At 37.9% G+C, this 25,974-nt stretch overlaps 4 protein-coding genes across 4 annotated transcripts in view; 1 reads left to right on the forward strand and 3 right to left on the reverse strand.

The window, feature by feature from the left end:
- Window positions 1-49: 49 nt before the first annotated feature.
- LOC131298042 (polynucleotide 5'-hydroxyl-kinase NOL9) lies at window positions 50-6,587 on the reverse strand. The gene is made up of 9 exons (XM_058323317.1): window positions 6,246-6,587; window positions 4,969-5,066; window positions 4,787-4,820; window positions 3,252-3,421; window positions 2,925-3,108; window positions 2,309-2,489; window positions 1,960-2,059; window positions 1,234-1,361; window positions 50-496 (listed from the first exon to the last, which is right to left on the reverse strand). Exons 1-9 carry the CDS (start codon window positions 6,434-6,436, stop codon window positions 443-445), a joined length of 1,140 nt encoding a protein of 379 aa, XP_058179300.1. The 5' UTR covers window positions 6,437-6,587; the 3' UTR covers window positions 50-442.
- Window positions 6,588-11,688: 5,101 nt separating this feature from the next.
- Window positions 11,689-25,974, forward strand: part of LOC131298039 (transportin MOS14) — a 34,886-nt gene continuing 20,600 nt past the window's right edge. The window contains exons 1-7 of the mRNA XM_058323311.1: window positions 11,689-12,030; window positions 13,453-13,530; window positions 14,623-14,685; window positions 15,221-15,268; window positions 15,368-15,514; window positions 23,346-23,477; window positions 24,067-24,107. Of these exons, the coding sequence (XP_058179294.1) occupies window positions 11,908-12,030; window positions 13,453-13,530; window positions 14,623-14,685; window positions 15,221-15,268; window positions 15,368-15,514; window positions 23,346-23,477; window positions 24,067-24,107 (632 nt within the window). The 5' untranslated portion in view covers window positions 11,689-11,907. The remainder of the gene's footprint in view (window positions 12,031-13,452; window positions 13,531-14,622; window positions 14,686-15,220; window positions 15,269-15,367; window positions 15,515-23,345; window positions 23,478-24,066; window positions 24,108-25,974) is intronic.
- Window positions 17,201-17,824, reverse strand: LOC131298048 (uncharacterized). Its single transcript, XM_058323322.1, has 2 exons — window positions 17,672-17,824; window positions 17,201-17,578 (listed from the first exon to the last, which is right to left on the reverse strand). The coding sequence occupies exons 1-2, from the start codon at window positions 17,822-17,824 to the stop codon at window positions 17,201-17,203; spliced, it is 531 nt and encodes a 176-aa protein (XP_058179305.1).
- On the reverse strand, window positions 18,643-20,430 carry LOC131298043 (uncharacterized). The gene is made up of 2 exons (XM_058323318.1): window positions 18,816-20,430; window positions 18,643-18,695 (listed from the first exon to the last, which is right to left on the reverse strand). The coding sequence occupies exons 1-2, from the start codon at window positions 19,789-19,791 to the stop codon at window positions 18,658-18,660; spliced, it is 1,014 nt and encodes a 337-aa protein (XP_058179301.1). The 5' UTR covers window positions 19,792-20,430; the 3' UTR covers window positions 18,643-18,657.

The raw sequence follows: 25,974 nt of genomic DNA on the forward strand, positions 1-25,974 counted from the left end.
CGAAAAGACAAATGAGAGAGAGAGAGAGAGAGAGAGAGAGAGAGAGAGATTAAAACCATCTACAATGTGGTAGTATGGTTCCATTCACTTCTGGAACCCTTCTTCCAGTAAATAAATATCCTCGTGCAAACTATCCTGTGATTCCAAACATTTCACAACGCCTGCTTAAGACACTGCCGCTAGTATGACAGGCATTTCTAACAGATTGTAAAGCCTCTAGTGCAGGGAATTTCTGGCTACTGCTGCAACCTTACTACAAGCATTTTTTGGAGACGTGTATTTAGGACCAACAAATAACAGAGAAACTAAATTATATATGGCTGGAGACAAAACAATGTCCATCCCTTAAAAGGTTGGGAAACATCTTCACCGGTTACCAGTTGTGTAAGGAAGTCATATTGACACATCTCAAACCATCAGCAAGACAGCAACTGCAGTTCTGCTAGCTCGTTGGCAAAACATTTGCAGCCATGTAAGGTGAGATGCATCCCTGTACCTGAAGCAAAACAGGCATGTAGAACAATATCCGAAGCTTACGTTTTGAAAGGAAAAATGGAGATGTGGTCAGGGAAGGATCAAGCACGAATATAATCGTGAAAACCTCATGGCTATCTAATGCACAACAATATTAGGTACATGACGTGTACGCCCTTATATGCATTTCCGCCATATCGATCACTACCAGTGGTAGAATTTGGAAGCATTTCCAGTATCCGGCATTCTACCACGCAAAACAGCATAGAGTATATTCAAGAGTACCCATAAATCAGTTTGTTCTTTTAGGCTACATAGCATGAACATCTTTTTGTTTCACGTCTTCATCCAAAGTTCCAATACTCCAAAATCTTCTTATCTCGATAATAAAAGTGCATCTCATAGCACTTACAACCATGGATTTTATCCAACAAGAAGATTAGCTTCATAAATGGAAAAAGAAGAACAATGATGATATTGACAAGAGCCAATAGAAATACAAATTTAAAAAAAAAAAGATGACACAAAAAGAATTAGTGCATCCTGAAAATAACAAGCCATTTATATGTCGTGTAATCCTCTAGGATTCCAGTATGATCAGAGGAGGGACAGAATTGTTCCCTCGAGGATACACAACTTTCCTCATTCCATAAGCAATGCATAGAAGTGGATATCAAACGTGACATAATAGGGATATATGGGATGACTAGGGGTTCAGACTTCAGAAATACAAATGTGCCCTGCAGATGTTTATGTTACCTGCAACAAAGTAGTTGGAATCTGGATAAGCCCCTGCAGTAAAAGATCTACTTTCTCCAGTGTGTTCTGCAGAACAGGGGTAATTACATAGAGTACACGTTTGAAAATGTCGATGCCTCTCACCAAACCTGGTTCATAAAGAATGAGAAATCAATTCTAGATAGATCACTGTGATGCAGTATATCAGCATTAATTGAAGAAAATACGAATTAAGATAGTCAGGTTAACCATATCATACAATAGGAAAATCCTGCAGAAAAAGAAGTATTCAATGTCGACCCAAGAAACCAAACTCGCTTTGCTTTCCGAGCAACACAAGATACCGCTCAATATATATCAACCACAAGATCATTCCTTAAAAAAGGAAGAAGACTTTAGCTCCCAGGACCTTCAGTTGTGATAGTTCCGTTGGTAAATACCTGTTCTTGAATTGTCGGAGCCATCACTTAATATTCTCAAAACACATCAAGATGTCAATTTTACGAATAAATACCACCAATATATCCTGAAAGCTATAGTAGATAACATAATCTATCTACTGACTTTGCAAACAAGCTAAACTCAAAATAGTACTTCTTTATCAGCAACAAAAACAGATTTCATCCCAATACCAATAGAAGGTACAAAAGCAGGGGGGATGAAAATCATGACTGAAACAAAAATTGGCGTGAATTACAAAATAAGGAGAAGTAAGCTAATCATAAAGGTGGAGATAGTGAACCCTACCCAGACCGACACACTGAGGCAAATGTTCAGAATCTTCAGAACTAACAGCCAAGCCAACAATGGTCGCATTCAAGCTGTAGAAGACTTCAGTACTTGGTACCTAGTGCAGAATTATTAAACCATGAGAAACTGTCTTATTCCCCATATGAATTCAAAAGAAACGATGTTGTAAAACTTAAGTTTCACCAGTGACTTTGCCTTAGTGATTGTACAAGCTATTTTGAACTGAAATCAAATGAACCAAACTGAGCCCGATAGGAGTTCGAAGTGGAACTGGCACCACAAAGCACCCATGAATTTTTACAGCGAAAACAACTTTTGAAGCACGCTCTTAACTCATTGAACAAACCTGGCAATGGAGGTGCTTAATCTTGATAATTGACATAGGAATTTCATAAGGAGGATGCGCAGCCAATGCATAAGCAAGTTCCTTGATTGTTGTGATACTTGAGTCACTGGGGAAACACTGTCTGAAATAAGCCATGACACGCAAATCCCGTAGAAGACGAGCATCTTTATGTACTAGCACCCTGAGAAGCACAATGGAGAGGTAGTGTAAGAAAGAAGAACATAATCTATAAACTTCCTAATTCATGGAAAACCAAAATTTGGCCAATTTGAATCATAAACTCATTAAAAGCCAGACACTGAACAATAAATAGAAGGACCGATAACATTTTCTGGTTATTTTTCTGAGGCTTTGGGGCACAGTAAGCTAGAATTTAGCACCAACACCTTATGAATTTAAACTCTTGATTTCAAAGAACATCTGACATGAACCAGAATAAAAGTCCAGGAAAAGGGAATTGAACCAATGAAGCTATTCTAAATACCAAATGTGAATAATCTTAACAGTTATTCATATATTTTTAGGACGAAAACGGAATTAAAGCATGGTTTGCAAAATAAGACCACAACATACAAAATAGAGTCTGGAACATTTGAGGAGATAGTGAAGAACATACGATCTCTTTAAAGAGTCCTGTCGAGCTGAATTGATTTCAATTAGCGTCCCTGTTACATCATGTCCCTCGTCTAACCAGAATGCTCCAGCTGGTAGGTTCTTGCTCTCAGCAGAGATACAAATCTTAACTATATGGGTAGGAGAAATATGTTTCAGCATATCCACCAGTAAATCATAACCAATACCTGGAGCACAAGGAATGGCATAACACAATCAGTAGATTACAAGAAACATATAAACATAAGTTATGTGCAGAAGTAAAAAGAACCAAAACAGATTAGTTCATGAGTACAATTTACAACGCAAAAGAAATGGTAAATAAGCATACCTTTCACCCAGCCAGGTGTATTAACAACAAGGGGCACTCCAGTATTACCAGGGCTTTCACTATGGTTAGACATGCAATACACTTTCCGATAGCAATCATATAGAGCAAAGATAAATTTCAAGTAAGCTGATGGATCTCTTTTTGAGGAAATATCGCCGTAGAAAAAACATCTGAAACACGGCAAAACAAAAATAACTTTTACTCATCGTCAGTAAAACTTTTCAACAAAGATAATACCAAAGTTAAACCAGGTGGAACCATGATGATTAGGTTTTCTCCCCAAATTGAGCTAACGCAAAAATTTCTCTCCAGGCGTGGAAACATGAGAGGTACATTCCTTGCACGTAGTCTGTATACTACTACTGTAGATTTACTTCAATCTATATGAGCCGAAATAAGAACATTCACGCCTAAACTGATAATCTATCCATAGATTCCATACCAAACAATTTATATCAATTGATAAGTGGGCAAGAGTTTAATCATAAGTAATACTCCTACCTCAATTCTTAGTCATCCCAATGGCCGGGTACATTCTAAGATTACTGCTCAAACTTTATGTGGCAACATGTCATCTCAGGTTTTACATCCAGGATAGTTTTCCTAAGTAATTTACTTCCAAAAACTTACCTTCCACTAAGATTTTCACCTCCTAGACAGCTAAAGTTCAAATTAAGAACTGCATCACCTTCTATCAAATGTTCAACTTCATAGGCAATCTCTGTTCCATTCATCTTGCAGTTTTATGTTCTTCTATTTTCAGTTGTTCCAACTTAATCTAACAACTAGCATTACGGGGGGACCAAGTTTTCCAGCAGTTCAGCAAAGACAAAGTGTCCTGTCCAGGCTGGAGCCCAGCAAGCCAAGTCAACATGAACCCCAACAGCGCCAAGTTAATGTCAAATGTTACATACTTGACAGCATGAGTCAAGTTACATGGGTCAATCTTAAAAAGTCCTTTCAAATGCTCTTGGGATAACTGGCTCGCTCCTAGAAGCCAATTAAATAAAAGGGACCGCTTTACTCAAACCACGTGGCTCCATGATATGAAGATGACTAGTGAGGAGAAAAAGAACAGATATGTACAAAGATAGCTTCACACCACTTTTTTATCCTCTTTTTCTCTTCTCACCAAGGACAGGGTTTCATCAAGTATACGCAAAGTAAATAATTGAGCAACAAAGTTGCATAAAAATAATGACTATCACAATGAAAAACCCAAGACACGTGCAGAGCACAAATTGTCCAAATCACTGCATAATGCCCACGAGATGCAGACATCAAAATAAAATGTTCCACCTTTGTAAGAATATGACCTCAATGCCTCTGTAATTGCATAGTAGAGTAACTGCAACAACTTGAATAATCTAGCCCCTCAGTACAGTATGATGTTCCTCAAAGTTAATGGGAATTATCCTTTCCCACTAATGCACGCTGTTTGGACATCCAAGGGACATAATAACACACTCCAAACATCACGATTTCTAGGATATCACAAGATCCAGGCAAACAAAAATATATTCCAGAGTACATACCTCTCTGGTGTTTTCAGGCATGGAATTGTCAAATCTGACCAATGGAGATAGACAGAAAAGGATCAATCAAATTAGTAAAAGGTGCAAGTAAAACCATCATAACGTAGAAGTGACATTAGATTGAAAAATACTAAAGTCAGACATATAGACCACATTGTTGGCAAATGAATACTGGGCAGTACCTGGCGTTATCTTGTCAACCACGGTAAGTGATAGACATCCGGGAGCAGTGAACTCAGTCTGCCCAACATCTGTATCCAAATAAGCTACTCTTTTGTACCTGCATCAGTAGGATAAAATTGATATACTTGTAATGTGGCCAGTATTAGCAAATGATCAAGTATATTTGCAGATAAATCAAAGTATTCACCTTCTATAAAACACACAAAAAAAAAATCAAAAAGAAAACACAAAACAAAGAGAGAAGTAAAATCACTGAGAAAAGCACAGGCCTAATTGAGCAAAACAATCCATAAACATGCTCAATAGAAATGAAGAAAATATCACTTATGGTAATCGGATCAAATTCTAAAATTAAATTTTAAAAATAAGCACGTAAAAATGATCCTTTCCTCGCCCAGAATATCATGAGCCACCGCATGATCTCAAATGAAAAGGACATCCCAAACCTTAATATTACCGTCTCAACTCAATACTCTCTTTTTACCATTTGGCCAAAGTATCTGGTTCGAACCACTCTATGGCTTTTCATCGCATCTTTCCTAAAAAAAACTAACTTATCCCAAAAGCATATTTTAACCATTTTTTCATGACAAAATTGGATGCTCCAATCCTACTCTTCTAGGTTTAAGCATGTATCACCTCTATTTCGAAAATCCCAAGCTTATCCCCAAAAGCTTCATCCACAAATTTCGGCAAAAAAACTCGGTTCTCACTCCATTTCGGTACCAAACCTATGCAATAGTTGGAGCAATTTTTAGTCATTTTATCAAAAGGCATACATTACTTAATCAAATATACCACAGTACGCAGAGCACAATACAGTGAACCATGGATGCTAGAGCAATTTTCACTTCAAAAACTGGTTAGAGACACAGGCATTCCGGTAATACAGTACAAAAACACAAAAGTTAAACAACAGAATTAGACCATTGGGCCTAGCTCAAGCGGTCACGTAGCCCCCTTCGGGAGTGAGAGGTTGTGGGTTCAACCATAGGAGGTCACACCCTGTGGTGATCACTAACAACTAACTACTAACTTTACTGATATATACAGTATGACAAAAAAAAAACAACAAAATTTCCAAATTTCTTAAAAACTCCAGAGTCCAGACAGTAAATGGAAGCCGGAACAAGTTTCAGATAACTACACTGGAATAAGGTATTTCAACAGAGTCCAATTCTCGACGAGTAAAACATTACGTTGACAGATGCATTTCTTCAGACAGTACGCGATACATAATGTAGGGAGGGGAAAGAGAGAGAGAGTTTCCCATCACCTTTGAAGGAGAATGTTTAGCAGGTGGCGAGAGAAGGTGGTCTTGCCGCTGTTTTTGGCGCCGCAGATGAGGGCGACGGGAGGCGGCGATGTGATTGAGTCGTATGCTATGGATTCCGCGGCTTCAGACCACTCCTCCGGTATAAATATCTTTGGCGACGGGCTTTCTTCACTCTCTGTTAACGAAGCCATCTCTCTCTCTCTCTCTCTCTCTCTCTGTGGGTGTTATGTATATAGACACACCGCCCGCGTGCTGCGTCGAGTTGAGCCCGCGCTGATTGTGCGTCTCTCTCCCCACTCCTAAGCCGCCGAGGCTTGCAAAAGCCTACTGTTTCTACTTTCTCTACGAATTGTGTCTGCTGTTAGCAGAGCTCTTTCTAGATGAAGCAGTTCATCGAATCATTATGTTGTTTTGCAATTTCGGCTTGAGAAACCCTCCGAAGTTTTCACGGGGTGAACAATTTCATCCCTCTCAAAGTGTTTTGTGCGGTTGGAATTTTAAATAAATTGTTCGTGAAATTTTTTTTAATTTAATAATTTATTTAAAATTTAAATCGTCAATTATTGAGATAAACAATGAGATAGGACGGCGCAGAAACTTCTTTTATGAAGTCTCCGTTAAAAAAGCAACCTCGGCTTTTCACTATATTAAAAGTTGTAGTTTGCCTTTTCGTTTTATTTTTATTTTAAAAAAGCAAATTGATATTCAAACTCCAATTATTTTTTGGTATCCATACATTTTTTTTTAGTGTTAAAAATTTATTTATTTTTTGCAAAAGAACAGAAAAGAGAGTGTAGAGAATAAAAAATAGAGTGTGAATATCGGTTCCCTTAAAAAAATTATGTTTATTAATTTTGTGTCAAACTTGTATAGGTTATTGTTTCGTTTCAATGAAAAGAATTAAAAAATTAAAAAAATTATGACTTTTATGCGTTTATTGTTATAATTTGAACCGTTTATTTTTATAGGACCTGCAAAATAGTATTTCTTTACGAAAAATTCAGTGTGATCGAACATCGACAAGTATATCAAAAATTAATTCGTTGGCTCATTTCGAGCTCACAGTAATAATCAGCACCGTACATTTTGTAGTGCTCATCAAGTTCTTCAAATATGAGAAAAATCATGTTCATTGGATATCGATCAATGCTTATCGTTAGACATTGATCTTGAAACTAATGCATTGTGCAAACTGAATCAGACCCATTTGTTTCAAGATAAATGCTTTTTGATCAATCATTGATCGGAATTCAGTAAAATATGATTTTCCACATACCTCAAGAACTTGATAAGTTCCAAGATAAGTTCCATTAATGAACGATTTCGATTATTATTATGAGCCCGAAATAGGCTCACAAAAATCGAAACTCGACCAAACTAATGGAAACTAACCTCGTTAGCTCTCGTTCAACTCTATAATAGCAAAACAGGAAAAACTCTCTTGCATCTCCCTCTCTACTTTGCAGTTGCTCTAACATTGCTACATTGCCTCTTTATTTCCACAATGCACTGTTCATCCAATTATCTATATTTCCCACAATGCACTGTTCAACCAATTATCTATATTATATTATTTAACCTGCACCCCGCTTATAAGTTGTGAGTCAGTTGTTATTCTACAGTATTTTCTTATAATCAAATGTCCGGGTCAATGTGCACGCACCTCGATAATGTCACGCCCTCGATTTTCAACATAAATATCAATGATATTCGTAACAAGAATTCTCATATTAATCCGTACGATACCCAAAAAAGTTCAACATTTTCATTGCTGTAATTGCATTTCAAAGTCTAATAGTTCTCAAAATATTATATTATTGGCTCAACGGCTCCAAATTGACATAAGTATCAAGTGTCAAGAGAGTTAAGAGTTTGCAAATGTTCCTTAGTCAAAAGAATTACAATTTTAGTTATAAATATATCTTTCAAAAGAAATTTGCAAAGATGAATAAATAACTCCTTTGGTTAGCTTTCAAAAAGGTATGTTCACACTCCAAGCATGCAAGCTATGGATCCGGGTTAGCACCTGAAAATGATGTAAAGTTTGAGCTACACTAGTCCAATAGAAAAGTCTACACAAACTCTATATGTATATGAGCAATACGGATGAACAAATGATAGAAATCAAACGACAACGGATACAAGCACAACTTATGTGTACGAGCCCTAAGATAGTCATAGAATCAAATGAAGAGCAAATAGTTAATTATGAGAGAAATGTGGGAATAAATAAAGGAAATACAAAGGTATGAATATTTAATTGAGTAGAGAGTGAGAGTAAAAAGTCTGATGCAATAAACATTTTAAAAGCGAGTAACTCAAAAAATAAAGTGGGTTTTTAAAATGTAATTTGGTCCAAAATTTAAAGAGGTTGATGTGGATGCTCTAAAATTGAATTGAACATGAGCCCGTCTCTTTCTTTATGTCTCCCATCTCTTCACTCCCCTATCTAGGGGAGAATATTGACACTGTCACTTGGTGTCACGTACACCAGGCAATATGTGGTGCTTAGAGCACCACATGACGGGGGCTTATCAAGGGGACTGTCAGGACGGGGAGGTTCAGTCCCCTCTCTCTCGGGTTGTTATAGGCTTTCCCACAGCTAGAAGCCTGCTAGCGAAGGGGTTTTGTTTTGTTCTGTTAGCAACACTTTAACATTTGCGCTGGAGAGAAATTCATGGATTTAATTTGATAACTGATTGAATTTCTAGACAAAAACTCTCTTTTAACTCTAGCACTAGAGATTGATGTCTTTAAGCTAGTTCTGATTTGTATGAATATTTTGGTAGAGATGATACTTGCTTCATCAAGACTCGAGAAGGAGGGATGGAGGAAAAAAAATGATAGAACTGCTCGAACTCCGCCCTGAATCTGTGAGATGGCATATAAGCATCACTTGCTATGGACATGTTAGGCTATGGTCCAAATGAGGCTCAGGGCTTGCCTCTATCGCGAAATGTTGTTCCAAACCTGCTTCATTTGTTCCCGGTTGCTGCATTTCCCTCTGGTTCGACCCCCTAGTAACCCATTGCGCCGTAACATCATAGCTGACTCATAACCCGACTTAAACTGTATAATTTCCATCTACCGAATGGTCAAATGATTTTGTCGTTCATAGAATGTCTCGGTAGCGGCAAAGACAGGATGATCGCTGCCTCCTCTTCATTGAACCCAGTTCTTTACAATACCCTCTTTCCACGCATGTGAGCAAGAATCAATAAGAACACTTCTTGCCTTTTGCCTCTTGCCTCTTCCTTCACAGGCCTAGGCACCCCTGGGCCTTGCTTGGGGAGCCAAGTATCGACATCAATTTATGAGAAAGATTAAAAAAGGCCTAGCTAAAAACACTAAACAATACCAGATAGATTTGGATGATGTGTAAATACATCAATTTATTTCCTTATCTCTTCAAAAAAAATTATTTCCTTATTTTTAAAGTACAAATACCGGAGGGAGGAGGATGAAACTTGAACATAGTTCTTTCTTAGGTTTAGAAAAAATGGAAATCATGTTTGCTTGCAGAAAGCAAAGTTTGAAATGTCCACACACCCGCTCACAAAAAACAAGAACTTATTATCTCCTCTATCCCTCCCAAACCGCACTTTGCCAGCCACTGATCGCTGTGTTTGATTGCCCTTTTTGAGAGTAACTTTCAACTCTCGGCACAATTTTCAATAAATCTTTCTCTCTATCTCTCTCCACTCATTACCACTCCAACTCTCAAAAATAACTTTCTAAAAGCTCAATCAAACAAAGTGACAGCAGCCTCTCTGGCCATGGTCCTGAGCTAACGCTCAAGAAAACGTCATATTAACCACTCTAAGAGAGTATGCAAATTAGGGCCCAACTACTGTTGGTAACTACACATAAGCCCAATTTTTTTTAGCAGCCAGCATATTAGTGAAAAAAAAAAAAAGGTTACTAAAAGACACTTCTTTATAATTCACTTTAGACCGCCAAAATATGAGGACCAACCCCGCTCCTAGCAGAGGCCCAGTAGCAAATTGCCAAACCATCATCCTGTGACAATGCCAGCGAGTACCTTCCACTGGCAACCACCCCTTCCCCAATTGTCATGCACCCTTCATGAAAAAGTACTTATTGGATTTTTTTTTTTTCAAATTTATTATAAGTGGTGGCTTGTCATTGATTCAAATGTAAAGTTGTCCACTGAACGTGCACACAATGCAACACATATTGCTATGCTGCTTCCAACCTCTTTGAAAAGATTTTGACAGCAAAATCTTACACTAAATTTGCAACATGTTAAGAATAGACAAGTGGGCTCTACTGCAATGCACTTTTCTCAAGTTACAAAGAGGATATATGAGCCGCATGCCTATTAATCATAAGGGACTAAAGGGAGGGCATAGTATTATTTATTTTATTATAATTTTCTAATCAGGTGTTCGGATCAGTTTGTGAGCACCTCTATTAGTTTCAAAGTTATGAAATTAAAAGTCAAACAAACCTTCCAATGTCCCAAGGTTCAGAATGTTTAGTATCTATGGATGTGGGATGCCAACATGCATGCGACTTTCATAGGAGAAATAAACATTCACTCACTTGGTGAGAGACTGAGAGGAATCCTATTTAGGTTGAGTTCCGCTTTAACTTTTAGGAATTTTGGAAGTTTGGTACTTATGCAAAAAAGATTCGTGTCCGTGCATTTTGCGCGAAACTTTTTGTGAATTATTAACTTGCCTTGACGAGAGAAATTGAAAAAATAAATTTTTTTCTTTTATCCAAATATTTTTAAAAATATCCACCTTTAACACTTTTTTAGTTAAAAGTGGATATTTTCAAAAATATTTGGGTAAAAGTAAATTTTTTGGGTTTTCAGATTTCTCTCATTAAGATGAATCAATAATCTGAAATGTTTGACGCAAAACTAAAAAATGCAAAAAAAATGAAATAAGGACAAAACTCACTTTTTGCGTAGTGGAATTCCACCGTAGTCCTTACAGAAATTGATGCATCTTATCCAAGGTTTTTTTAGGTTTTTTTTTATTTTTTATTTTTATAGAATTTGTCAAGAATATCAATTATGCCTAGAATCACGTTCATCAAATATCGATTAGCATGTTTTTAAAATACATTTATATAACACAAAAAAAATATAGTTTCGATTCCGTATTTGCAAATTTCATTTTTTCTTATAAATTTTGCAAATTTCATTTTTTCTTATAATTTTTTTTGCAACGATAGGACAGAGAGGCGTTGAGAGCTTTAAAACCCCTACGCATGATTTTTAATACATTTTCTCTATCTAACTATTCTCATTCAAACCCCCATTCAAAACCTAATTCAAAATACAAAACGAACAAGTCTCTCACCAATTAATCTTGACCAAAGGTCAAAGACACGGCAATCGGACGGCTCATATTAGCTGTTGCTTCAGCGGGGCGCCAAAACCCTGCCGAGTTAAAAATATAGACATAAATAAAATAGTAAAAAAGTAAGAGAGAGAGAGAGAGAGAGAGAGGAGAGGGAGAGAGAGAGAACAAAACCCAAACTAGGAGAACAGAAATCAGTCCAGAGAATTCACTGCTACAACTATTCAAAATCCCATCGTATACAAATACACGCGAACACATACATATATAGAGTATCATTGTATCTATAGGATTGGATTCTCGATTTCGATTTTCTTGGTTGGCCGATGGAGCTCCAGAACACAGTGAAAGAAGCCCTAAACGCGCTGTACCACCATCCAGACGACGCCGTTCGCATGCAGGCCGATCGATGGCTTCAGGAGTTCCAGCGAACCATCGATGCTTGGCAGGTGATCCTCTTTTTTCTCTCTCGGATTTATCCGTGTTGATTCGTATGCATCGATATACAACTAGATATTCAATTTATATACTTGCAAATTTGACTAGCGATGAGAACATTTGGTCTATCTTTTGTAAATAATCGGAGTGGAAGAAAGTCTTAAGCGACGTTTTATCGTGATTTAGGCTTAATGAGTTGAATTGAATTCTGTTTCTGGGGTTTATCAGCCACTTGTTCCTAGAAGTATTGCCCAAGATTAGGGTTCGCTTGCGCCCGTCTATCTTTTGTCAGCAGCGCGCATTGGTCGAACAAGCACTGTGCAATTGTTATTTTCTTCTGGTGGCTTAGAAACGTTGAAAAAAATAAAGAAAAACACTTTTTTCGCTGTTAGATTTTCCCTTATATGTTGTGTGGAAATCACCATTTTGACACAGCATAATAAAAATGTTTATTTGTTTTTTAGATCTTTGTTTCTACCTCAATTAAACAGCTCATATTAATTTATTTATTTTCTGCCGTTTGGTTTGAAATGACCTTGTAGAGAGCTGGCATTTATTGGATTGCCTTGGCATCATATGGAGACCATTTGAATGATTTTGGATGGCAATTGTGCATTAATAAGTCAGTTAACCACAAGAACTGAAGTTTTAGCCTTTATGTTTTAAAGGCACAGCCTTTTAGGTATTCTAAATGACAAAAGGCTTTTGTCGGATTTGTGCTAAACGACTAATATTGTTTGAGGATGGTGGTTTAAATGTCTCGTACTCTCGTTAGGCTTTTGAATAGATCCTATTGGACACTAACCAGATATGGAGACTTGGCGGATTTTTTTGTTTTGTTTTGGAGTTATTCAGCATTTTTATATTTTTAAGTGTGAATTGCGAAGTGTAGTCTAGAGAAAATGGTAAGGACTAATTGGGTTGTTGTCTAATAATTGGGTTGTTGTCTTGTGTGTTAGCCCGAAAGAGCAACCTTATTTCATTAGATTTCCTTTAAAGTTCCATTGAGCTCCTCTTATATGTCAATTTTTTTTTGGCTCAGAACATTCTTCTCGACAAGTAATTGGAAAAGTAAAATTATAGGGACTGAAGTTGAAAAAAGCTCAAATAAGACGACCCTGAAATATTTTTTTCTTTGGCGAACTTTTTGAGGCTTGTGGTCATAATTTTACCGATTAGATTCTATTTGTCAATACAAAAAAACAAGGACAATAATGTGGAATGATTTTGCCCAGACATGAGTCTCTCTCTAGATGACTCCGATATTCAATGGAACATGTGCTCCCTAATATGTCATTGGTTGGACATTATACTTCAATTTAGTATTGTCCATGATTCTGTTCTTTTCAAATTATTTTTGACTGTTTCTTTATTAATTCTAATTTCCCCCTTTTGCCATGCAACGAGGCTCACATACGTTATTGGTTGTTTAGGTCTCTGATAATCTACTTCATGATGCTAGTAGCAATCAAGAAACCTTAATCTTTTGTTCTCAAACGCTTAGAAGCAAGGTAATTTTGCTTATCCTACTCTTCATTAATCTCTACCAGTTGCTATTGTTGTATATTGCGGTTGACAGTTAAATACGTGTTTCTATTAGTATATCTGAAATTAGTTTAGGCCTTGAATTAGGTTTTGGTACATCAAAACAGCTGTTTATTGGGTACCCCACTCTCCCGCACACACAAGCGGAGAACCTTTCTTTTCTTTCCACATAATGATGCAATTTGTAAAGTTTGGAGACAGACTTAGTTTGTGCCTAGAGTGGGGTGAACTGGTCAGATCCTAAGAACTGTAAGAGATTGAAATACAGTTGCAACCACATTAAACAAACAATTAATTCAGTTACTGCAAGTTAACCATTCAAATTACAATTACAAGACTAAGATTCTAACTCCAAGATTTATGTGGAAAACCTTTAAAGCTATCCTCAAGTAAAAAGCATGAATTTCAAGCCTTGGAGTCCTATGCAAGACTCAAGTTAGTTGCTTACAACCAATCTGAATGCCTGAGATATTTGATGTGTTGAACAACGAACATGTCCATTCAATCTCCATACTCTGTTGGCTCCGGCTGCCTTGTCCTCTCTTGGTTTTGAATTTCAAGCCTTGGAGTCCTCCAATCTCCACAGCCTAGAGCCCCAATTGCGATCACCAATCCGCAAGAGGCATGCATGCTTAATGCACCATGATTGGATCAAGTGCAGTAGGATCTGTTCTTCAAAATCAGAATTAGAGAAGATTTTCTGCAGCACTTCTTGGCAAATATCTGCTCTTTGCTGTGCTGTTATAGACAAATTTTAAGTAGTCTTTGCCTCTTTGGATTCTTGAAAGCCTAGGGCACCAGAGTAATTATATTCTGTGGAGAAGAAAATGAGCTGCCTTTCTCTGGATCTACATTTTGTGACTTCTGCAGACTCTGTTTTGGATCGTCGGCCTTAACCCTAAAACCCTAAACCCTAAAGTATACAAAACTGGAGAACTTATATCTTTTGTGCTTTGAAAACCCGTGTCTTCGACTAATTAGCTTACACAACCTAGCCCAATTTTGGATACGGGATTCACTGAAAACAACCATGTAATTTTTTTCCATCTGATTGACAGGTACAGCGTGATTTTGAAGAGCTGCCTTCTGAAGCTTTTCGCCCATTACGTGATTCACTAAATGTAAGTGAGTACGATTTGTTGGGGCTATGGGGCAAATGCTATCTCATATTTAATGGGAAATCAAAAGCTTATGCTTACTTTTATCCTTTGACACTAAATATGTTCTTCCATAATTTTTCTTTCTTGATAAATAGCAGTGTTTCTTAACAAGTTAACATGCATTAAGATAAATGAGGGCTTAAGGTGTTAATGAGGCATGGGCAGTTTGTCTTTTCAATTGAGACACTATAGTTGGGTCTCGTCTATGGAAATCATTTTATTATTTCATGGTTCTGCTGCTGCTGCTGCACCTCTTTCCGGAGAGAATGTAAATGGGATCTGGTCCAAGTGACACTATCCCCTCCCTGGTTCTTGTTTTAAGTTTCCACTGTTCTTGGTGACAAATGAGTTTTTGTTTATGTGCTAATGTCTTCAGTCTAGCATATTGAACCTTGTTTTCTTTGTTGCCTTGCGTGCATTTGTTGATATATGACAGTAAAGCAGAATTGTTTCTTTTACTGATTGCCAGCTCTCTTTGTTGTTGTTTTGAATGCAGAGCTTATTGACAGCATTTCATAAAGGCCCCCCTAAAGTTAGAACCCAGGTATCGTAGTTTTCTGGCTACAAGTTCACTCTTGTGCACACATGTATGGCATGGAATGCGCATTTCGAAGATATTTTGCTTAAAATTTTCATTTTGTAGATTAGTCTTGCTGTGGCTGCATTGGCTGTTCATGTTCCTGCTAAAGATTGGGGTGATGGTGGAATTGTAAATTGGCTCAGAGATGAGATGAATTCTCATCCAGAATGCATACCAAGTTTCCTTGAGCTACTCAGAGTTTTGCCTGAGGTATATGCATGCTTTTTACAACAGATACTTAATGCAGTTGATTTATGTCTTTATGTGACATCATGAGAGCAATGTCTTGGGGATTTGACTGCGGATTAAAAAAAATGTCCTTTCGGCACGCTATCACTAACATCAAGTTAAAAACCAGGCATAGAAGAGATCGTGTAAAAGTTGTGCGGGACGCAATTTAGGATATGCTGAAGCATGTATGCACTTTCGACCAACCTTCAAATGAAATCTGCTAATAAACAGAGACAAATGCTGTTTTAACAGTCTAATGCTTGCACAAGTAATATAGAAGGGGAAAGAAGAAGAAAGAGAAAGCACACTAAAGGCAGCAACCATAGTCACAGTACAACTCTTAATTATTATTGATAAATCTCCCTAATATGATGCAAAACCCTCTTATCAATATGCTGACAACCCTGACAAAGAAACGGGAAACTTTAAGATGACCTATTTAAATATTTACCGAAATGCGTATTCAATTAGACTCCTAAGTACGAGTGAATTAGTGACTCCTGAGCTTACAACTATGCTGTAAACTCTTAAGGGTTGCACCGTCAATGCTTCTCTGCTGAAATGAACCAAGGCTCCAATGTGTTTGGAGCACTTCCAAGAATAATGTCTGAAGGAGGAGGAGCACACCCGATCATCAAAATGTTTCTTGAATTTGAAGGTGTGAATTGAATTTGATGGCTTATGAAAGGGTGTGTTTTGTTCAGTGGTCTATGAAAGTGCAAGTATTGGCACGTCCAGCATTTACAACATGAGAGTCCTTTGTCCATCATCATTTTGTGAGCTCACCAATAAAGAATGTCTTGGGGTGCTGGTCGTCAAGCTTGGTTATCCGTGCTACATGATAAGGATTGGGATAAAGCTTAACCTTCAAACTAAATTTTGTCATTGCTTCTTTAGACATGGTGTTAATTACTAAAGAGAGCACTTGTTTGCCGCACTTCACGCTTGAATGAAATCTCTTCTCTCTGTTGCTTAGCAACGAGCAAAGGATGAATGATGTCAATCACATCATCGAAAAGGTTTCCATCGGATCTTGGATCAATTGGTATGAAAACTTGCACGTCAAGCTTTGACGCAATCTTTTGTTCTATGGTGTCTTCTTTTGAAACCTTGCAAGTCTGCTATGGTTTATTGTTTGTGGTCTTCATTGTGTATCCTATAGCTAATGCAGGGGATTGGAAAATGGAATTGTTTTATGAAAATTGTTAGGAATGATATATTTGAGCCAGTGTTTTAAATGGCGAAAGGCGCACTGAGGCGCAACAGTCCCTTGGGTCTTTAGCACAAGGCGCAAGGCGCGGCGCGCGCTTTATTGTCGCAAAGCGCAAAAAAAAAAAATTCCTTCGTAACGAGGCAAATTTTATTAGAACAAATTTTCAACACAAACACACTTGTAAAACTTTCAAATGTCATAAAACATAACATGTCAATGGTTAAACGAAAGTACCAAACACGAAACATAACATATCATCCATGAAAAGCTAACATAATAATGTTTGGCCTTAGAGACATAACAAAAGGATTAAAGGCAATAAAATCTAGAGTCATGCATAGACATTAATCATCATTCTCAGAACCAAGAACTTCATCTTCAATTTCATCGTCATTATCTGATGATTCTGATTTATATCCTTCCACATCTTCCTCCTCCTCATCATCCGTCTCCTATTCTCCCTCTTCGATCACCTCATCTATAAGAGATGTCTTTCCTCTTGAAGCCTTAGCCTTTAGAGTTGGTTTTGCCATTTTCGCGATAGGTGTTGAGTCTGTTGACTTTGAACTTGATGCTCTGGTTGTTTTCCTTGGTTCTTCGGCTCTAGAAGCTAAAGCAACATCATTCCAATTCAAATCATCACCCTCAAACACAGCTTCTTCCTCCATCTTCCGAGCCAACCATTCATTGCTCTCATCAATATCTTTCAAGGATATAGGATCAATGCGATCACGTTTGAGGTATCGACGTTTCAATGCTCTATTGTACTTAACAAATACCAAATCATTGAGACGCTTTTGAGCTAGTCTATTCCTTTTTTTTGTGTGAATCTGCATTAACAATTAATTATACAAGGGATTTAAATTCATGATCATACATAACTAAAGGAAGTCAATGAATGAACTTGATTATCATATACTCACATGCTCAAAGACACTCCAATTACGCTCACATCCCGAGGAACTACAAGTAAGGCTAAGAACTTTGACGGCAAATTTTTGCAAGTCAGGAGTGTCATGACCAAATGAGGCCCACCAGTCAGTTGCACACCATAGAATATTGATATTGGAAAACATTCTTAAAGTGCAACTCTTAGGACTTAAATTAGTTACTAGATTAAGGTTAACATGGTGATACCTGGTGCCCTTGTATTTCTTTGCCTTATTGCCATTGGGTTACCGAAGAGTCCTTCAGCTCTCTCATAGTTCATCAAGTCGGCACAAATAAGGTCTTGTGTATCATTATTGGGAATCAACTTTGTGAAACATCTGTATAGGCCTCCAATGACTTCTGGAACTTTGCAAGCCTCTGGATTTTTGTAAAAAAATTCAGGATTTAAGTAAAAACCAGCTGCATGCAAAGGCCGATGCAATTGGGATTCCCACCTCTTGTCGATTATCTTATAGACCTCATCATACGTCTCCTTATTTTGATTGAAGGAATTTGCAATAGTTTCTTTAGCCCGATCCATAGCCTCATAAATGTATCCCATTGGAGGCTTGACTTCTCCATCAACCAATCTAAGTACCTTAACAAGTGGGGAAGCGAACTTGAGGGCAAGGAGCACATTCCTCCAAAATGAGGCCATCAACATGACTTTTTCTACATATTTTCCTCCTTGCTCTTTTGCCCATTTGCTATTGGTCCACTTCTCTGAAGTAAACATCTTCCTTAAGTTTCTCTTTTGTTCATAAACCCTTTGCAAAGTCAAAAAAGCGATTGCAAACCGAGTTTTTGCCGGCTTAACGAGCTCCTTCCTCTGGGTGAATTGCCTCATCATATTTAACAAAGAAGATCGATTATAAATATAACCATGAATCATTATTGCCCTTTCCCAAGTTGTCTTCAAATTTGGTAACTTAAAAATGTCTTCTAACATCAAGTCCAAGCAATGGGCAGCACATGGAGATCAAAACAAGTGAGGTCGTTTTGCCTCCAACAACTTCCCTGGTAATTGTTATAAATAAGTGGTGTTAGAAGTTAGAACTAGAAGCCTAGAATAATAAGTGATTTTTAATTGTTCATAACTTCAAGTAACACAACCAAATAGCAAATTGAAATTCTCACCTGCCGCCACATTTGCCGCAGCACTATCCGTAACAATTTGAACCACGTTTGTTTCTCCAATATGCTCCACCCACCCATCAAGCAATTCATATATCATTTCTGCATCCTTTACAATTCCAGACGCATCCATAGATTTCAGAAACATGGTCCCCCTCAGAGAATTCACCAAAAGATTCATTAATGTTCTATTTTTCCTATCAGTCCACCCATCGCTCATTAGCGTACACCCATATTGTTCTTGGTCTTTTTTGTGCTCCTCCATCAACTTGTTAACATGTTCTACCTCTTTTTTTAGAAGAGGGACTCGCACTTGATGATAAGTTGGTGGGGGCAAACCCGGACCGTATTGCCCAATAGCCTCTATCATTGGCGCAAAACTATCATTGTTCACAACATTTAGAGGTATCCGACAATCATATATCCACCTTGCAATAGCCTGATGAGCCCGGTCTTTCAATATTTTCTTATATGGTTCATTCTCATCAATTTTTGGCTGTTTGCCCTTGGCTTTTCTATTTTCCACCACCACCTCTGGTTCAGGAGTGTAGTAAGTGTCGAGAGGCTCTATGTTTCTTGGTTTCTTAGGCTTAGAATGAATAGATGCGGAGGTTGTGCTTCCGTGAGTAGAAGATTTCTTAGAACGGGGATTGGATTCAATAATATCATCATCCAGGTCCAAGTCATAATCATCATCATTCATTGCATCATCAATATCTGGTATAGACTTAATTTGACTCTTTGCTTCATCCCTTTTACGTATAAACTCCCTCATCTCCTCTCTAACCTCAGGTGGGCATCGGCGACATGCCGCCGTATTCCTTTTAGCTCCTCCAGCAAGGTGTTGCTTGATTCTTGACACACCCCCATTTTTCACTTCGTTACAAAATATACATTTCAACTTGGTATTATTGTGTGGCTCAACCTTTTCGCAATACTTCCAACCAGGGTCCTTTTTACTAGAATTTTCAGATGTCATCTACAATTAACAAGTACAAATAATACCATAAACACATATAGCTGCTGGAAAAAAAACAAAAACAAAAAATCTAAAATAGCAGAACAGCCCAGGAGGTAATTAATGAGAAAACAGAAGGACTCAAATGGGGAGAGACTGAGAGAGAGAGGGGTAATGAACGTGAACAATGTATTGATGGGCATAGTACTGTGTGTGCACACAAATGGACCAGTACTGCTCTTATTAAATTTTCTAATATGTTATACTCCGTCTTTCAATTTTCCGAAAGTAATTAAACAGAAAAAAATGTATGGTAAGAGAAATAAATGCGACTGAATTAATTTATTTCATGGTACAAGTAAAAGAAGTATGGACGGAATGAAGGGGATGAAGACAGTTTACTAGAGAGAGAGAGAGAGGGAGAAAATTGGGAATGCGGCTCTTTTTTTTGCATGCCAAACACGTCTCTATCCTTTTGTGAGTTTGGAACTCACTTGGTCCTCCTCCAAGGAAAAAAATTGCCCAGGAGGTAAAAAAAAATTAAAAAAGAAAAAAAAAGAAAAGAAACAGGCGTTTAAAGAGAAAGAAAAAAGAAGAAGAAAAAAGAAGAAAAAATTGCCCAGGAAGGAATAAGAAGAAAGAAGAAGAAAAAGAAGAAAGAAGAAGAAAGAAGAACAGCAAAGAAGAAGAACCAGTAACACTGTAACAGTACCGGAGGAGGAGGAGGAGGAGGAGGAGGTTACCTCGTCGCTGAAGAGTGAAACTGATGCCTGAAGTTGCTGTCTCGATCGATCGTTGATCGCCGTCACTGAAGCTGCTCGGCTGCTGCTGGGTATGGATCGTGTATGATCGTCAGCCGATTAGGGTTGAAATTAGACTTAAAAGCAAATATTATTCAGTGCATCGCGTGTCTTTTCTGCTGAATCTGCACCATTGGATCAATTTTTGGATCACAGACAAAAAGCATGCGCCTTGCGCTATAGCGTGCGCCTTGGTGCCTTTTCTGCGCCTTCGTGTTTTCCGCTATAGCGCCATTTTTTGAAGCGCAGAACGTGCGCTGCGCTGCGCCTCGCGCTTTAGCGCACTTTTCAAATCACTGATTTGAGCATTTGTATGTGTGTGTTAGGGTTAATCTAAACACTTCTTCTTTTCTCTTCTCTCCAACATGGTATTAGGGAGGTGATACTATCCCATCCTCCGCCAACCACCACCCTCCGCCGCCAATTGCCCCTTGGATGCCACACTTCGTTGACCACATGTTTGCCAGCAACCCTTAGATCTATCATGATGTGTGTTCGCTATGAAATACTTTCATGAATCATGATGTGTCTGCTGAAAGCTATAAAGCTTGCCTTGTTGCTAATATACAGATGTACAATGTTGGTTATGTAGAGACCTTCTCTCCTGTTGCCAAGATTGGTTCTGTTCGGCTTCTTATCTCCCCTTCTCCAATCTTGCTTGGCTCTTTTTCAGTTGGATGTCAAGAAGATCTCCACGAGGAAATCTTCATGGAGCAACTACCTAGGTTTGTTGCTCAAGGGGAGAGTAATTGGGTGTGTCGCCTTCGCAAAGCTCTGTATGGTTTTAAGCAGTCTCCTAGAGCTTGGTTCGGCAAGTTGAGTCATGCAGTTTTACTATTGGGCATGCGTCGTCGTCATATTGACTATTCTGTCTTCTATCTCATATCTCTGATCGAGGTAAAATATTGTTGATGGTTTATGTCGTTGATATTGTCATTATGGGTGGTGATCAGAAACGCATTGATGAGTTGAAAGACTCTCTACAACGTCAGTTTTATACCAAGAACTTGGGCAAGTTACCTTATTCTTCGGTATTGAGGTTGCTAAATCTAAGGATGGAATTGGTTTATCTCAGAAGAAGTATGTTTTGGATATTTTGGAGGATATTGGTTTGCTGGGATCGGGACCCATAGATACACCTATGGATCCCAATGCCAAACTTTTTGTTGATGAGGGGGTGTTGGTCTCTAATCTTGACTAGTATCATTGCGTGGTTGGTAAGTTTAACTATCTCACCATTCCACGTTGTTATATCTAGAATCCTTGATTGCAGTTAGTATGGCGAGTCAATTTATGTCTGCTCTAAGTATTCCACATTTGAAAGCTATTCTTAAAATTGTGAAGTACCTCAAGGCCCTTCTAGAATGTGCACTATTTTAATGAGCGGGCACTTCCTTGGTGAGGCTTTTACCGATTCAGGGTAGGCAAGAGGGCCATATGACAAGAGATCCAGGATGTTCTACCTTTCTTGGCTGAAATATGGTTTACACATGTGAGAAATATAGGTGTGCTCTTTTCTTGACGAGATAGTGGTCAAAGTGCAGCTGAGAGGACTAAGCATACTGAAGTCGATTGTCATCTTGTTCGAGAAAAATTGGATGGCGGTGTCATAGCAACTCCCTTTGTGTCTACAGGCGCCCTGTTGGTTGACATGTGTGCTAAACTGTTGTTTAAGGCACGGTTGCTGTTATTGTGTAACAAGTAGGGAATTTGTGATATTTATTCTCTAGTTTACATGGTAGTGTTAGTAGTTATATATTTTAGTGTTAGCCACACTATACATCAATAACTTATGTGTGTCAGGGTTAATCCAAACCTAAGCACTTCTTTTCTTCTCTTGAACAAAAACCATTATTCGAATAAGTTGCCCAAGGCATAATTTTCATACTCCGTGAATTGTCAGTGTCATAAATAGTACTAGCTACTACACAAAGCGGTATTTATTGAGGGATGCCAATGTCTTCAATTGCTAGTTGTGCTTCTTGGAAATATGTTACTCGTTACTGGGCTGATGGTGGTGTTTGTGTCTCCCAGTATTAGTGAGATTGTTGGTAATATGTTAGTTACTGAGCTGATGGTGGTGTTTGTATCTTCAATTTTCAGTTGTGCTTCTTGGAAATATGTTAGTTACTGAGTTAATGTAGCTGTGGTTTCTTTCATGGTTTTCAACGGGGGATTTTTCTCTTGTTTTAATTCTTCTTGTAGAAAATGGTATCCTGTTATGCAATTTTATCTGGTAACTATTTTATTCCTGATGTGTTGACTCAAAATTCATGAATTTCTGTGTATTGATTTCCTCGTTGAGTTTAATTCTTTTGATGGAAACATAGTGAGGTAAGATGACAGTGGTTTATGAATTTGGTACAAAGATTATTTAAGCATGTGGGGAAAGTGATGGGGAATGGCTGGCCAGTTAAATCGTGGATGAGGTGTGGTGTGTAGAACGTGATACATGAGTTTAAATGCATGTGTTCTATTGCAGTGGATAAAATGGATGTGGTGGGAGGGAATAGTTAGCCATGTAACTTGATTATAAATATGTGCCTACTATACCTCATGGCAAGTTTCTCAGGACTATTTCATGAAATTTTTGAAAAAAGGTGTGGTGTGTACAATTTTTTTTTCATCATCCAAGGTGTGTTCAAGTTTATGTTCTATTGTAGTGGATGAAATGGGGTATGGGAGGAGGGAATGGTTGGCCATGTACCTTGCTTAACATTGTCTGTATACTTACCTCATGGGAAGTTTCTCATGACTATTTCGTTTCGCTGCCAGGAAGCTTTTAACTACAAGATAGCAGCTCGTCCTGATAGACGCCGCCAATTTGAGAAAGAACTTGCCTCTCTTATGGAGGTTGCTCTTGATATCTTGAGAGCATGTTTGAATATTAGTGAACTTACGGAGCAGGTGGGAGCTCTTCTTTGTTGCTTGCTTAAGAGATTCTTCTGTTTAATATTAGAGTATACACTTGCAGATAAGATCTAGTTCCATCTTTTGAGTTTTGGTGAGATGCATATTGGTTCTAGAACTGAGAGTGAGTAGCTGTCTCCGACTTTTGGTTTCATTGAAAAATAGTTACTTTAAAAATTTCTGTGGATTGTGGTTAGTTTTCGCGATCCTTCCGTTTCTTTGACTTCTTGCACTTGTTGATGACTGATCAATTTGAAACTAATGATGTAAAGTGGAGGCTGGAGAAAGTAGAGCTCGGAGTCTGGTGACTTGACTAGGCTCTAAAGTGTTTGGCTGAAGGAATTGTCCAGTAGAATTTAATCTTTGTCTAGCTGGCATCACTTCTCCTCCTACTAGTTGCACTAGTTTTCCATGCTTGTATACAGTCTACAAGTCTTTGTTTATTTACTAGAGTTTCTTGCGGTCCTTTCACCAAAAGAATGTATTTTAAGGAACTTGTGTAATCAGATTATGTTTTGCCTCTGAAGTACTACCCCTGGGTTTTGCGTAACAATTTTGTGAATGTCTCATCATTTATTTCTGGCAGGTTCTCGAGGCATTTGCTTCCTGGCTTCGTCTAAGGCATAGGTGTGTATGTCTGTTCTTTTTTATTCCATATTCGTTTCTCTTAGAAAAGAAAGTATTTGGTAACGGTTGTGTATGCATTTCAGTTTTTGCTCCATGACTTTGCTTTGGTTGTCAAGGAATTCCTGAATAATAGTAACCTTATCACACATGTTATCTCATTTGATTCTATTTTTGGTTGGCTTTTCCTGTTGCTCATACAATGAAGGATGCCTCATGGCAAAAATCATTTGCTATTTGAAGCATAGTTTATCTAAGGTACTGTATGGGTGAGATGTGAATGTCACAAGCTCTTCCAAAGAGTCCAGCAGTCGGTATTTGGTGATGCTTGAACATAAGTTTGTGATCTCTGACCATAGTATCAACTTTTTGCTACGATAGGGATCTGCTAGAGTGGGCATCTCTTGTTTGAACAAGTATTCTAGCGGAGAATTTTGGTTATATTTATTTGTTTTATCTGGATCCAGCTATTCGGGATGCAAAACTCATGGAATTGATAAGCCTAAGTAGACTGTACATTAAAGATCTCTCCTTCCCTTGATCAGTTCTTATCAGTCTTCTAAATGAGATGTTTTAGAAGCAGCCTCAAAGCATTTGCACAATTGGTCTGCTGTGATCCATTAGAGTATTTGTGATTTGTGAGCCTCACCTGATAGAACAATCACGATACCCCACCACCAACCCACTAACATCCTTTCACAACCAACATTGATCAATAGCCTTTCAACAAAACCATATCAATCCTCTTTCAAACATTAGAAAATCACATCAATCTGGTTTTGAACAGAACCAGGACAAGCATCAAGACGACAAAATGAAGAAGAAACTAGCTTACAGAATTTGCCAAACTAGGACCAAACTAGAACAACCCCCTTTTGATACCTGATAGGCTGGTACGGTTATACGTACTTGATTCTACTCTTGGACAATCTGGCACACGGTGGTCGCAATGTACAAAACTAGTTGACGAAGTTGATGAGGCTGGCGTGAGATGGTTGCAAGTTGGTCCCAGTCAATGCTTTCTGTCCTTTTCTCCACTCTTTCTTCTATTGGATAAGTAAGAGATGATATTGCCAATGATGGTTCTTACCACTCTTCCCAACCTTCTACCTTGTTCATAGACCTGTATTGGTGGCCTTCCTTCGTTGCACGGCTACTTGTTTGCAGTATCAAGCACATTGTGGTTTTTAATGTCAGTTTTTGTAGGAAAATATTGGATCACATTTCCAACAGTTGCAGACTTGCTTCATTGCAATCCCAAAGAGAGCAATGTTTTGGTAATAGTCATTTTTAGGTGAATTGAACCCAAGATCTAGCCAGAAGAGTTTTCTTCTTCTTCTTCTTCTTTTTTATTATCTTCATATGCAATAAGAGAAGTTGGTTTCTCAATTTAGCATCTGTTCCTTATTCTTTGAGCCAGTAAAACAAAACAGAAAAGTATAGGAGGGAGAGATAATTTAGAAAAAAGGAAACATGTATGTACACTGATACTGGACTCTTGTCAACAAAAAAGCATGTACACTTAAAGTAAAAGCACTAATGGATTTCCTGAATTTTGGAACCATGCAACAAAGTGAATAGATTGTATACTATATGGAAGGATATAGATTTATGGGTGCGTTTATTTGGATAGTATCTATTATATTTAATTTATGTCATTTTCAATGTGAATAATTACATGTTACGAAAATTCATAGCAGTGCTTTCGAGGCACAAGGGACTTTTCTTCCAAGGTTGTGAATTTTGCTAAATATGTGTATAAGGTTTCCCATTTCCTTAATGAACTAGAACTTTATACAACTCTAAATCTGATAGTATCAATAGGTTTGTTCTACGCAAGTTAGCATATAGTGAACATAGTTCTTTTTCT

This window comes from Rhododendron vialii, chromosome 8a (assembly GCF_030253575.1).
Source record: "Rhododendron vialii isolate Sample 1 chromosome 8a, ASM3025357v1".
NCBI classification, from domain to species: Eukaryota; Viridiplantae; Streptophyta; class Magnoliopsida; order Ericales; family Ericaceae; genus Rhododendron; species Rhododendron vialii.

Bases quoted from the DNA above. Each gene is read 5' to 3' on its own strand.
- LOC131298042 (XM_058323317.1), bottom strand. From the start codon at position 6,436: ATGGCTTCGTTAACAGAGAGTGAAGAAAGCCCGTCGCCAAAGATATTT. The intron at 5,067-6,245 runs GTGATGGGAAAC...CTACTGATGCAG, and splicing joins CTAAACATTCTCCTTCAAAG to GTACAAAAGAGTAGCTTATT. The intron at 4,821-4,968 runs GTACTGCCCAGT...TCCATTGGTCAG, and splicing joins GGTTGACAAGATAACGCCAG to ATTTGACAATTCCATGCCTG.
- LOC131298048 (XM_058323322.1), bottom strand. From the start codon at position 17,824: ATGTTTTCCAATATCAATATTCTATGGTGTGCAACTGACTGGTGGGCC. The intron at 17,579-17,671 runs GTGAGTATATGA...TTGTTAATGCAG, and splicing joins ATTGGAGTGTCTTTGAGCAT to ATTCACACAAAAAAAAGGAA.
- LOC131298043 (XM_058323318.1), bottom strand. From the start codon at position 19,791: ATGACATCTGAAAATTCTAGTAAAAAGGACCCTGGTTGGAAGTATTGC. The intron at 18,696-18,815 runs GTGAGAATTTCA...AACAATTACCAG, and splicing joins TGCGGCAAATGTGGCGGCAG to GGAAGTTGTTGGAGGCAAAA.